General features: G+C 51.1%; 1 protein-coding gene across 2 annotated transcripts in view; it reads right to left on the bottom strand.

Annotated features, from left to right (window-relative positions):
- The window catches only part of LOC147122432 (netrin-G1-like), a 76,414-nt gene extending 63,194 nt beyond the window's left edge, over positions 1 to 13,220 (bottom strand). For both annotated transcript variants that reach the window (XM_085983590.1, XM_085983589.1), the window contains exon 1: positions 12,431 to 13,220. In XM_085983590.1, the coding sequence (XP_085839716.1) occupies positions 12,431 to 12,673 (243 nt within the window). In that variant the 5' untranslated portion in view covers positions 12,674 to 13,220. The remainder of the gene's footprint in view (positions 1 to 12,430) is intronic.
- Positions 13,221 to 13,950: the final 730 nt, after the last annotated feature.

Genomic DNA, 13,950 nt, shown 5'->3' with positions numbered 1-13,950 from the left:
CGCGCCAGCCGTTAGCGCCTTAGGAGGAGTAGATCTCGAGCGCTAGGCGCTTAGCACCCGGGCGCAGCGGGATCTGCGCCTCGCCCCAACTTCAGTACACATTTAGCGCCGGCGCAAAGTCTTAGCGCGCGCCCTGCTGTGCGCGCAGATCATGACGTCATTTACTAGTGCAACGCCCTTTGTGCGCCCCGAACCGGAACTTCACTCGCGCCGGCCCATTGTGCGCCGGGCGGCCCGAGCGACTGTGAAGTGGAACGGTACACAGCCCAGCCGGGCCGCGGGGAGCGCAAATTAAAGGGCACTTACCCAGCAGTATAAAGGCCAGCCATTTTGCAGCATTCACTCTTGTGCAACGGTTTTTTGGACAGAGACCAAGGAGGAGAGTTTACTGGTTTGGACCAACACTTGGACAGGTATTTTTGGTTCAAGCCAGAGCTTACCAATTATCTTTGCCTTCATTCAGAGCTCAGTGTTTGCCAGCATATAATGGGGGCTGCATTGGGTGGCAATGCTGAATTTCAGCCTTATGCCAGAAGGGCTTACAGACGCCGTGAGAGAGTGGCAGCCCTGGCTAGACACAGAGGGGGCAACAGGCGTCGCCAACTGAGGCCTTACCCACGCAGGGTATACCGCCAGCAGACCTCCTATCTGACCATGTCTGCCGCGATGTGTGTTAGGAGGCTGCGATTCCGAAGGGAGGTGGTTGCAGACATCTGCCGGCTGCTTCAGAGAGATCTGCAGCCACAGCTGATGCGCAGGACGTCTCTGTCGGTGGCAGTGAAGGTGACGGTGGCTCTCAACTTCTATGCCTCCGGCTCCATCCAATCCGCTACTGGGGACATCGCTAACATCTCCCAGTTCGCCGTGCATTGCTGCATCCGCCAGGTGACCGAAGCCCTTTTCAGAAGGAGACATCAATTCATCTCCTTCCCCATGACCCTGGACAAGCAGCAGCAGCGTGCAGTGGGGTTTGCAAGAATAGCGGGTTCCCCATGGTGCAGGGTGCCATTGACTGCACGCATGTGGCTTTGCGGGCACCTCTGGAGCATGCCGAGGATTACCGCAACCGGAAGGGCTACCATTCCCTCAACGTACAGCTGGTGTGTAACCACAGGCAGCGCATCCTAGCTGTCAATGCCCGCTTTCCAGGCAGCAGCCACGATGTCTTTATCCTGCGACAGACAACTGTGGCTGACATGTTCCAGGCACAGCCTCCCCCAAGAGGATGGCTTATCGGGGACAAAGGCTATCCTTTGTGTACCTGGCTCATGACCCCGCTCCGCGCGCCCATGACCCCTGCTGAAGAGGCATACAACGAGAGCCATCGAGCGACGAGGAACCTCATAGAACAAACAATCGGCGTGCTCAAGCAACGGTTCCACTGTCTCGATCGCTCCGGGGGAGCCCTCCAGTATTCGCAGGATCGAGTCTCCCAATTCGTCGTCGTTTGCTGCATGCTGCACAACCTGGCTATCCGCAGGACTCAGGCACTGCCACCTCACGTTGGACCACCAGCTCAGGAGGAGGAGCAGGAGGAGCATGAGGACGACGAGGACGAGGAGTACCAGCCCAGGAGGGACGCACAAGGTCCAAGGGCCGCCCGTCGGCGGCTTATTGAACGTCTCTTCTAGGCCCCCTGTCAGGGAATGGCTTGTGCCAATGAAAGAACATGATTGCAGCCGCTCCGCAAGCCCTCAGCCGGTTAAGGCAACAAACACTTCAAAGATCAAACATGGACAATGTGAATAAATAAAATGCTTTATTGTACAAACTCTGGGCCCTTCCCACATGAAAACAGACGAAACCCCCCAAAAAACACTCAAACACATTACTCGCTCCCACAACCTGGAGAGGATTAACAAAATAGGGCAACTAAAATGGCCGTCATTCTCGGCCTTCGTCCAAAACAAACATCACATCATCGGCCTTCAAAAAACAAACATCCAATTCTCGGCCTCAAGAAACAAACACAAATGGTCACACATTTGACTATTTGGCCCGCTAGGGCGATGCCTTGGCCATCTTTGGGTGGCCCCTGCCCGCCCTGCTGCTCCGCCTCAAAGTAAGGCCATTGGCTGCTGCAAGGCTGGGGGCAGGCTCCTGAGGGGCACATGTCGTGACGGCAGATGCCCTTGGGGGTCGGCCTAGTCGAGGTCTGGCCGTCGAGCGGGCGGCTGTTGATTGCTGCAGCTGTGGCTGGCCAGCATCAGTCGCTGCAGCAGCTCCTGGCAGCTCCACTGGGGGACTGGCAGTGGCGGCTGGAGGAATGGCGGCAAGCTGGCGGATGACAGGCGCTCGCTGGTCGCCTGAGACACTGGCACTCGCCCGGGCCAGCACTGCAGCATGCGCACCAATCTGCCGAGGGACAGACCGCTGTGCTGCTGCAGTGCGCCGGGTGCCCTGGCGATGCCTGGCTGACACAGCGAGTGTGGCAGCAGTGAGTGCCCGTGTTGACCTGTTCACTGACCGCATCAGAGCAGCCAGTGACTGGACGGCACCACTGATCACCTGGCCAGTCGCTGACAGAGCTGCCCCGAATTCCGCCCGACTCGCTGCCTGATCTGCCCGGTATTCCACCCGACTGGTGGCCTCTGAGGGCCCGAACTCGGCCACACTCCGAGAGAGGGAATCGATGGACTCAGGCAACCGTGCCACTGCCGCCATGAGCTCCGTGTGCCGGCGCTCCGAGTCCGCGGACAAGTCTTCGAGGCGTTCCATCTCCTCGGCGAAGAGCATCTCCTGACTGGAGGCCAGACTCTCCCTCTGGGGAGAAGGCCGCCGAGCTGGCTGACCCTTCCTGCGTTGCTGGAGGCCGCTGGGCCCAGCAATTGGACTCCCCTCCGACGCATCCCCCCTCTGGGGAGAAGGCCGCCGAGCTTCCACCCCCCTCCCGCCTTTCTGCAGCCCGCAGGTCCCAGGAGCTCCCCTCCCCTTCGACACTTCCGCCACGCTGCCCTCCAGGGAAGACGTGTCCCCTACATTGGCCTGGGTGGCCGCGGCTGAGGGTTCCCCTGGTGGGCCGCCTTCCTCTTGCTCCTCCTCCTGCTCCTCTTCGGAGGGTCTGTCACTGGCAAGTTGAGGGACCTCCTCTTGACCATCTGAAAGCAGGAAGGCACAAGAGTAGCTTTAGAGTGAGGAGAGGGCGTCAGTGCGGGATGCATGAGTGGTGGCATTCAGCGCATTGGTCGAACAGTGGCAAAGGATGTAGATCTGATGCGCAAGTGGGACGAGAGAGGTGCAAAAGGTGATGTCCTTACCATTGCTGCCCAGAACAGGGTCGGCATCTCCACATGCAACGGGCCCAATCACCCGGCCCCCCATGAGGCGCTCCACGCGATGTTGCAGGTCGGTGAGTGGCTGGATATGGGGTCGTCCTCCCCCGGTCGCAGTCCGGCTCTTGCGATTATTCGCCAGCTTGGCCTGCAAGAGAAAGGACGGCCTCTAAGTACAGTGTGTCGCCGTGATCTTGTGTGCACTGCCTCCCATGGTGGAATAGCCTGGCCAGTGTGTCGCCATGATCTGGTGTGCAATGCCTCCCATGGTGGAATAGCTTGGCCAGTGTGTTAAGTGCAGAATGTGCAATTGATGCTCATGCCTGTCCCATAGCTGCTGGATGAAGGCTGGCCAGTAGAGCTTTCAGGTCCCTTTGCCCATAATGTGAGGTGCACATGCAAGGATGAGGAGGTCACTGGAAAGGGTACTCACCCTGACAATGCGTGTGAGGTCATTTAACTTTTTGCGGCATTGGGCACCGGTCCTGGGGACGTCGCTGTTGGCTGACAGCTTGCTGGCGACATGCCTCCAGGCTCTCCTGTAGACGCGGACCGTCGCCTTCTTGCCATTGTCCGGGTACAAAACATGGCGCCTCTTCTCCACAGTAGCAAGCAGCACACTCAGATCACGCTCTGAGAAGCGCTGCGCACGTTCACGGGCCTTCTCCATGTCTTCAGGCGCTATTTGGGTCCAGCAGCAGTGTTCAGGCCTAGCTGGAGGGCTCCACTATCCAGGGCGTGGCAGCAGACACAGTCGACCCTTCCCCCTTAAGAGCTGGCCGGCGCCAGGGTGTCTGCTGTCAATCACGAGATGGCCGCACCTGCGCTGCGCCCGGCCTCGGCACTATCGATCACCACCTCCGGCTCAGCGCCCAAAGAGAGGCGTCCAGCAGCAGTTTTAGCGCTCGCCCGAACTCCTAGGGCGAAGCTAATGAATATCGGAGAAGTGGCATCGATTTGGCGGCAGACGCAAGCTTTAGCGGACGCCCCACTTTAGCGCCCCAAAAGTGGCGTCAATGAATTTCTAGGCCTCTGATTCTATTTAAGTTTTTGAATAAATCCTTTAAACAGCAAATATCGAGGCCCTAAACGGAGCAGAGTTTGGAGTCTGGCTATTCTCCGTTCTGGGTTATTACCTTGGTGGAGATTTTTTATCCATTCTATCATTCTATGATTCTTAAATTTTTTCCCTTCAAGGATTTCTCCAATTCCCTTTTGAAAGTTCCTATTGAATCTGCTTCCACCGCCCTTTCAGGCAGCGCATTCCAGATCACAACAACTCGCTGTAAAAACATTCTCCTCATCTCCCCTCTGGTTCTTTTGCCAATTCCCTTCACTCTGTGTCCTCTGGTTACCGACCCTCCTGCCACTGGAAACAGTTTCTCCCTATTTACTCGATCAAAGCCCTCATGATTTTGAACACCTCTATCAAATCCCCTAATCTTCTCTGCTCTAAGGAGAACAATCCCAGCTTCTCCAGTCTCTCCACATAACTGAAGTCCCTCATCCCCGGCACCATTCCAGTAAATCTCCTCTGCACCCTCTCCAAGGCCTTGACATCCTTCCTAAAGTGTGGTGCCGAGAATTGGCCACAATGCTCCAGCTGGGGCCTCACCAGTGATTTATAACTCAGTCCGTGGGTGGAGTGAGCAGCGATCATTGTCAGGGCCGGTCTCTGCATCTTCATCCCACTTAATTCAAGAACTCGGAGGGTTGTAGGTCTGGAGCGGTTTGAACACTAGGATGAGAATTTTAAAATCTACAGATTCTGAGCAGGAATTAATGTCTTTGCACCAACGTTCCAGCCAGAGTCTGAATACATTCTCACCCTGGAGTCTTTCCGTCTCACTCACCCACTCACAGTGAATACAGAATCAGAGAACAGAAGTTCAGGAGACGGAACAGGTTGGGAAAGAAGGAGCGAGAACACGTGGAAAAAACTGTTCCATATTCAAACATGCAAACTACGGGATAAAGGCCGATAAAGTGCAGCAGCCGCCATATCGTTGACAGAAAAATGATTTACTTCAAAAAGTACTTCATTGACTGTGAAGCGCTTTGGGAGGTCCTGAGGAGGTGAAGCTGACACAGTGACACCGAGTCTGGTCTCACTGGGTCCGGGCAGTGTTTCACACACAGCTCCCACAGTGCAATGTGGAACTGCTGCAAGATTTACCTCAAACACTCCTCGTATTTATATAACAGATTACTAATTGAGCTAGAGAATAAATCCCTCTGATAAACTGCATGTTCTGCAATAAATTACACATTTTTAATTATTGGTGAAACATATAGCTGATGATTAAATCAGGAGTTTTCCCTCTAACAATGATGTTGGAACCAGTTATCCTGAGGAGATGATTAACTCAACGAGAGGATAATTAATATATAGAAACAGTCCTGAATTTACATCTCAATGACTTAATTGCAGGAGAGTTTATGTCGGACTGAAACTCCCTCAGATCAGATTGTCAGGCACGGTGCGATTACAGCAACACTAATTGGGATCCAGTCTGGTGTCCTTTGGGCTAAATCGGATCCTCAGGAAATGAAAAGTCTCCCAGCAGCCCCAGAGCGACTGAACATTATAAACATCAGTGACCAGAAACACAATTGGACATATTCCCCACTGGAGATATTGGACAGGGTTCAGACACAATTGGACATATTCCCCACTGGAGATACTGGACAGGGTTCAGAGACACAATTGGACATATTCCCCACTGGAGATATTGGACAGGGTTCAGACACAATTGGACATATTCCCCACTGGAGATATTGGACAGGATTCAGACACAATTGGACATATTCCCCACTGGAGATATTGGACAGGGTTCAGAGACACAATTGGACATATTCCCCACTGGAGATATTGGACGGGTTCAGAGACACAATTGGACATACTCTCTACTGGAGATATTGGACAGGGTTCAGACACAATTGGACATATTCCCCACTGGAGATATTGGACAGGGTTCAGAGACACAATTGGACATATTCCCCACTGGAGATATTGGACGGGTTCAGAGACACAATTGGACATATTCCCCACTGGAGATATTGGACAGGGTTCAGAGACACAATTGGACATATTCCCCACTGGAGATATTGGACGGGTTCAGAGACACAATTGGACATATTCCCCACTGGAGATATTGGACAGGGTTCAGTGACACAATTGGACATATTCCCCACTGGAGATATTGGACAGGGTTCAGACACACAATGGGACATATTCCCCACTGGAGATATTGGACAGAGTTCAGACACAATTGGACATATTCCCCACTGGAGATATTGGACAGGGTTCAGAGACACAATTGGACATATTACCCACTGGAGATATTGGATGGGTTCAGAGACAATTTGGACATATTCCCCACTGGAGATATTGGACAGGGTTCAGACACACAATGGGACATATTCCCCACTGGAGATATTGGACAGGGTTCAGACACAATTGGACATATTCCCCACTGGAGATATTGGACAGGGTTCAGACACAATTGGACATATTCCCCACTGGAGATATTGGACAGGGTTCAGAGACACAATTGGACATATTCCCCACTGGAGATATTGGACAGGGTTCAGAGACACAATTGGACATATTCCCCACTGGAGATATTGGACGGGTTCAGAGACACAATTGGACATATTCCCCACTGGAGATATTGGACAGGGTTCAGTGACACAATTGGACATATTCCCCACTGGAGATATTGGACAGGATTCAGAGACACAATTGGACATATTCCCCACTGGAGATATTGGACAGGGTTCAGAGACACAATTGGACATATTCCCCACTGGAGATATTGGACGGGTTCAGAGACACAATTGGACATATTCCCCACTGGAGATATTGGACAGGGTTCAGTGACACAATTGGACATATTCCCCACTGGAGATATTGGACAGGGTTCAGAGACACAATTGGACATATTCCCCACTGGAGATATTGGACAGGATTCAGAGACACAATTGGACATATTCCCCACTGGAGATATTGGACAGGGTTCAGAGACACAATTGGACATATTCCCCACTGGAGATATTGGACAGGGTTCAGACACAATTGGACATATTCCCCACTGGAGATATTGGACAGGGTTCAGAGACACAATTGGACATATTCCCCACTGGAGATATTGGACAGGATTCAGAGACACAATTGGACATATTCCCCACTGGAGATATTGGACAGGGTTCAGAGACACAATTGGACATATTCCCCACTGGAGATATTGGACAGGGTTCAGAGACACAATTGGACATATTCCCCACTGGAGATATTGGACAGGGTTCAGAGACACAATTGGACATATTCCCCACTGGAGATATTGGACGGGTTCAGAGACACAATTGGACATATTCCCCACTGGAGATATTGGACAGGGTTCAGTGACACAATTGGACATATTCCCCACTGGAGATATTGGACAGGGTTCAGAGACACAATTGGACATATTCCCCACTGGAGATATTGGACAGGATTCAGAGACACAATTGGACATATTCCCCACTGGAGATATTGGACGGGTTCAGAGACACAATTGGACATATTCCCCACTGGAGATATTGGACAGGATTCAGAGACACAATTGGACATATTCCCCACTGGAGATATTGGACAGGGTTCAGAGACACAATTGGACATATTCCCCACTGGAGATATTGGACGGGTTCAGAGACACAATTGGACATATTCCCCACTGGAGATATTGGACAGGGTTCAGTGACACAATTGGACATATTCCCCACTGGAGATATTGGACAGGGTTCAGACACAATTGGACATATTTCCCACTGGAGATATTGGACAGGGTTCAGACACACAATGGGACATATTCCCCACTGGAGATATTGGACAGGGTTCAGACACAATTGGACATATTCCCCACTGGAGATATTGGACAGGGTTCAGACACAATTGGACATATTCCCCAATGGAGATATTGGACAGGGTTCAGAGACACAATTGGACATATTCCCCACTGGAGATATTGGACAGGGTTCAGACACAATTGGACATATTCCCCAATGGAGACATCGGACAGGGTTCAGACACACAATGGGACATATTCCCCACTGGAGATATTGGACAGGGTTCAGACACACAATGGGACATATTCCCCACTGGAGATATTGGACAGGGTTCAGACACAATTGGACATATTCCCCACTGGAGATATTGGACAGGGTTCAGACACAATTGGGCATATTCCCCACCGGAGATATTGGACAGGGTTCAGAGACACAATTGCACATATTCCCCACTGGAGATATTGGACAGGGTTCAGACACAATTGGACATATTCCCCACTGGAGATATTGGACAGGGTTCAGAGACACAATTGGACATATTCCCCACTGGAGATATTGGACGGGTTCAGAGACACAATTGGACATATTCCCCACTGGAGATATTGGACAGGGTTCAGACAGAATTGGACATATTGCCCACTGGAGATATTGGACAGGGTTCAGACACAATTGGACATATTCCCCACTGGAGATATTGGACAGGGTTCAGAGACACAATTGGACATATTCCCCACTGGAGATATTGGACGGGTTCAGAGACACAATTGGACATATTCCCCACTGGAGATATTGGACGGCTTCAGAGACACATTTGGACATATTCCCCACTGGAGATATTGGACAGGGTTCAGTGACACAATTGGACATATTCCCCACTGGCGATATTGGACAGGGTTCAGACACACAATGGGACATATTCCCCACTGGAGATCTTGGACAGGGTTCAGACACAATTGGACATATTCCCCACTGGAGATATTGGACAGGTTTCAGAGACACAATTGGACATATTCCCCACTGGAGATATTGGACAGGGTTCAGAGACACAATTGGACATATTCCCCACTGGAGATATTGGACAGGGTTCAGAGACACAATTGGACATATTCCCCACTGGAGATATTGGACGGGTTCAGAGACACATTTGGACATATTCCCCACTGGAGATATTGGACAGGGTTCAGTGACACAATTGGACATATTCCCCACTGGAGATATTGGACAGGGTTCAGACACACAATGGGACATATTCCCCACTGGAGATATTGGACAGGGTTCAGACACAATTGGACATATTCCCCACTGGAGATATTGGACAGGGTTCAGACACAATTGGACATATTCCCCACTGGAGATATTGGACAGGGTTCAGAGACACAATTGGACATATTCCCCACTGGAGATATTGGACAGGGTTCAGACACAATTGGACATATTCCCCACTGGAGATATTGGACAGGGTTCAGAGACACAATTGGACATATTCCCCACTGGAGATATTGGACAGGGTTCAGACACAATTGGACATATTCCCCACTGGAGATATTGGACAGGGTTCAGACACACAATGGGACATATTCCCCACTGGAGATATTGGACAGGGTTCAGACACAATTGGACATATTCCCCACTGGAGATATTGGACAGGGTTCAGACACAATTGGACATATTCCCCACTGGAGATATTGGACAGGGTTCAGAGACACAATTGGACATATTCCCCACTGGAGATATTGGACAGGGTTCAGACACAATTGGACATATTCCCCACTGGAGATATTGGACAGGGTTCAGAGACACAATTGGACATATTCCCCACTGGAGATATTGGACAGGGTTCAGACACAATTGGACATATTCCCCACTGGAGATATGGGACAGGGTTCAGACACAATTGGACATATTCCCCACTGGAGATATTGGACAGGGTTCAGAGACACAATTGGACATATTCCCCACTGGAGATATTGGACAGGGTTCAGAAACACAATTGGACATATTCCCCACTGGAGATATTGGACAGGGTTCAGAGACACAATTGGACATATTCCCCACTGGAGATATTGGACAGGGTTCAGACACACAATTGGACATATTCCCCACTGGAGATATTGGACAGGGTTCAGAGACACAATTGGACATATTCCCCACTGGAGACATTGGACAGGGTTCAGAGACACAATTGGACATATTCCCCACTGGAGATATTGGACAGAGTTCAGAAACACAATTGGACATATTCCCCACTGGATATACTGGACAGGGTTCAGAGACACAATTGGACATATTCCCCACTGGAGATATTGGACAGGGTTCAGACACAATTGGACATATTCCCCACTGGAGATATTGGACAGGGTTCAGAAACACAATTGGACATATTCCCCACTGGAGATACTGGACAGGGTTCAGAGACACAATTGGACATATTCCCCACTGGAGATATTGGACAGGGTTCAGACACAATTGGACATATTCCCCACTGGAGATATTGGACAGGGTTCAGACACAATTGGACATATTCCCCACTGGAGATATTGGACAGGGTTCAGACACAATGGGACATATTCCCCACTGGAGATATTGGACAGGGTTCAGACGCACAATGGGACATATTCCCCACTGGAGATATTGCACAGGGTTTAGACACAGGATCAGGGGCTCCAGGGGGTGTTTATAAACATTCAACCTTCCTCCTCACATCTATTACTGTGTCTAATTTTACAATCACTGCCACCCCTTATGCCGAGATGCTGTGAAGCAGCAAGTTTTGTGTTTTACGTGTCCTGACCTTTGCTGTTCAGTCCAGCAGGGTTACATATCCTCACAGTCTCACTAAATGCAACTTATCAGATTGTTATTCCGTCTCCATGTCCTCACCATCACCAAGACCGCCTACTTCCACCTCCGTAACATCGCCCGTCTCCAGCCGGCTCAGCTCAACTGCTGCTGAAACCCTCACCTTTCTCACTTCTATACTCGATTATTCCAACGCTCTCCCGGCCAGCCACCCACCTTGCACCCTCCGGTAGCTCATCCCAAACTCTGCTGCCCATATCCTAACTCACACCAAGTCCTGTCCACCAATCACTCCTGTGCTCGCTGAACTACATTGGCTCCCAGTCCAGTAAAATTACCCCTCTCTATCTCTGTAACCTCCTTCAGCCCTATAACCCTCCAAGATCTCTGCGCTCCTCCAACTCTGACCTCTGTCCATCCCCCAATTCCTTCGCCCCACCATTGGCGGCCGTGCCTTCAGCTGCCTGGGCCCTAAGCTCTGGAATTCTCTCCCTAAACCACTCCGCCTCTCTACCTCTCTCTCCTCCTTATAGTCCTTCCTTAAAACCGACCTCTATGATCAAGATTTTGGTTACCTGTCGTAATATCTCCTTCGGTTCAAGAAGAACGCCCAGCACCACTTTCTCAAGGGGCAACTAGGGATGGGCAGTAGATGCAGGTCTTGCCGACAATTCCCACACACCGAGAATGAATAAAAAAACTCCACCAAGATAATAATCCACAAGGGAGAATCGCCGGACTCCAAACGTTGCTCCGTTTAGGGCCTCGATATTTAAAGATTGTTTGAAGGATATATTCAAAAACCACACTGAATAGAGTCATAGAATCAGACAGGACAGAAGATCGCCATTCGGCCCATCGTGCCTGTGCCGGCTCTTTGAAAGAGCTCTCCAATTAGTCCCACTCCCTGCTCTTTCCCCAGAGCCCTGCAAATCTTTCCTTTTCTAGTATTTCTCCAAGTCCCTTTTGAAAGTTATTATTGAATCTGCTTCCACCGCCCTTTCAGGCAGCGCATTCCAGATCACAACAACTCGCTGTAAAAACATTCTCCTCATCTCCCCTCTGGCTCTTTTGCCAATTCCCTTCAATCTGTGTCCTCTGGTTACCGACCCTCCTGCCACTGGAAACAATTTCTGCTTATTTACTCGATCAAAACATTTCATGGTTTTGAACATCTCTATTAAATCTCCTCTTAACCTTCTCTGTTCTAAGGAGAACAATCCCAGTCTCTCCACATAACTGAAGTCCCTCATCCCCGGCACCATTCTAGTAAATCTCCTCTGCACCCTCTCCAAGGCCTTGACATCCTTCCTAAAGTGTGGTGCCCAGAATTGGCCACAATACTCCAGCTGGGGCCTCCCCACTGATTTATAAAGGTTCACCATAACTCGCTTGCTTTTGGACTCGATGCCTCTGTTAATGAAGCAAATGTAGGAGTTTGGATGGAATTCCCTTTGATAAAGGCCGTTCAGTGAGCGTCCATTCACAGCGCGACACACAACAGGGGCTGGCTCAGAAAGGCTTCTACTCACCAGCGTGCAGTACATCTCGGGGGTCTCTCCACACGTACTGTCGGAGGGATCCAACCTGACCTTCAGGAACCTGGTGAGCAGGGCGGCCTCGGGCTGGCAGGCCATGTAATCCCAACTCAGCCCCTGGTCCCAGTGAACCTGAGCCTTACACAGGTCGTAGTGACCCCAGGACGGGAAGTGCTGAGTGGCGAGAGACAGGGCCGCCCAAAGGGCCTGAAGGAGCAACAAACCGGACAGACGCATCGCTCCGACTGGACCCCGCACAGAGAGCGGTGATCTCGGACCGTCTGGGGGTGATTCAGGGGGTCTCTGCTCTAACTGGACCCCGGACAGAGAGCGGTGATCTCGGTGCTTGCAGATGGGCCAGGTGTTAGGATTCCAGCTATTTATCCCTGTTCCTGGTGGTAGGATTCCAGATGTTCTTCCAGCAACATGGAGCAACGTGCGCAGATGTTCCAAGTGTTGGGGTTCCAACTGTTTTTCCCTCAGCTTTGGTGCAGATGTTCCAGGTGTTGAGATTCCAGCTGTTTTCTCAGTGTTGGTGCAGATGTGCTGGGTGTTGGGATTCCAGCTGTTTTCCCAGTGTTGGTGTAGATGTGCCGGGTGTTGGGATTCCAGCTGTTTTCCCAGTGTTGGTGCAGATGTGCCGGGTGTTGGGATTCCAGCTGTTTTCCCCCAGCTGTTCGCTGTCAGACAGATGTTCTGATTGGCTGATCAGTCAGTACTGGGACCCAATGTGATGACTGTCCCCTGTCCAGAGTCTGTTTCCCATCGATCATCTCTTCCTTCTGGCATCAGTTCCCTGTTAGGAGAGAAATAAAATCAATGAATTTTGGAACAGGTGATGCTCCTGACTTTTGACCATTGACCTTCGGCCTTTGACCCCACCCTCAGACTCTGCCTCCCATTAGCTGCAGCGTTACAGAAATAATCACAAGTTGTGAACCACAGCAGCCAATAGGAGGCGGCTCAATGACTCTCGTGAAGATACCAAATGACATAAGTGGCCAATTAACCTTTATTTAATGATGTTGGTTGAGGGATAAATATTGGTCAGGACTCCGGGGAGAACTCCCCTGCTCCTCTTCGAATATTGCCGTGGGATCTTTTACATCCACCTGAGAGGATAGATGGGGTTTCAGCTTAACGTCTCATCCAAAGGACAGCACCTCCGACAGTGCGGAGCTCCCTTAGTACTGCCCCTCCAAGAGTGCAGCACTCCCTCAGTACTGCCCCTCCGACAGTGCAGCACTCCCTCAGTACTGCCCCTCCGACAGTGCAGCGCTCCCTCAGTACTGCCCCTCCGACAATGCAGCATTCCCTCAGTACTGCCCCTCTGACAGTGCAGCACTCCCTCAGTACTGCCCCTCCGACAGTGCAGCACTCCTTCAGTACTGTCCCTCCGACAGTGCAGCACTCCCTCAGTACTGTCCCTCCGACAGTGCAGTACTCCCTCAGTACTGCCCCTCCGACAGTGCAGCACTCCCTCGGTACTGCCCCTCCGACAGTGCAGCACTCCC

This window comes from Somniosus microcephalus, chromosome 3 (assembly GCF_052327205.1).
Source record: "Somniosus microcephalus isolate GS21.2 chromosome 3, FLI_Smic_1.0, whole genome shotgun sequence".
Taxonomy (NCBI): domain Eukaryota; kingdom Metazoa; phylum Chordata; class Chondrichthyes; order Squaliformes; family Somniosidae; genus Somniosus; species Somniosus microcephalus.
Note: the sequence above shows the minus strand (reverse complement) of the source record. Positions and strands in the feature narration are given on the sequence as shown.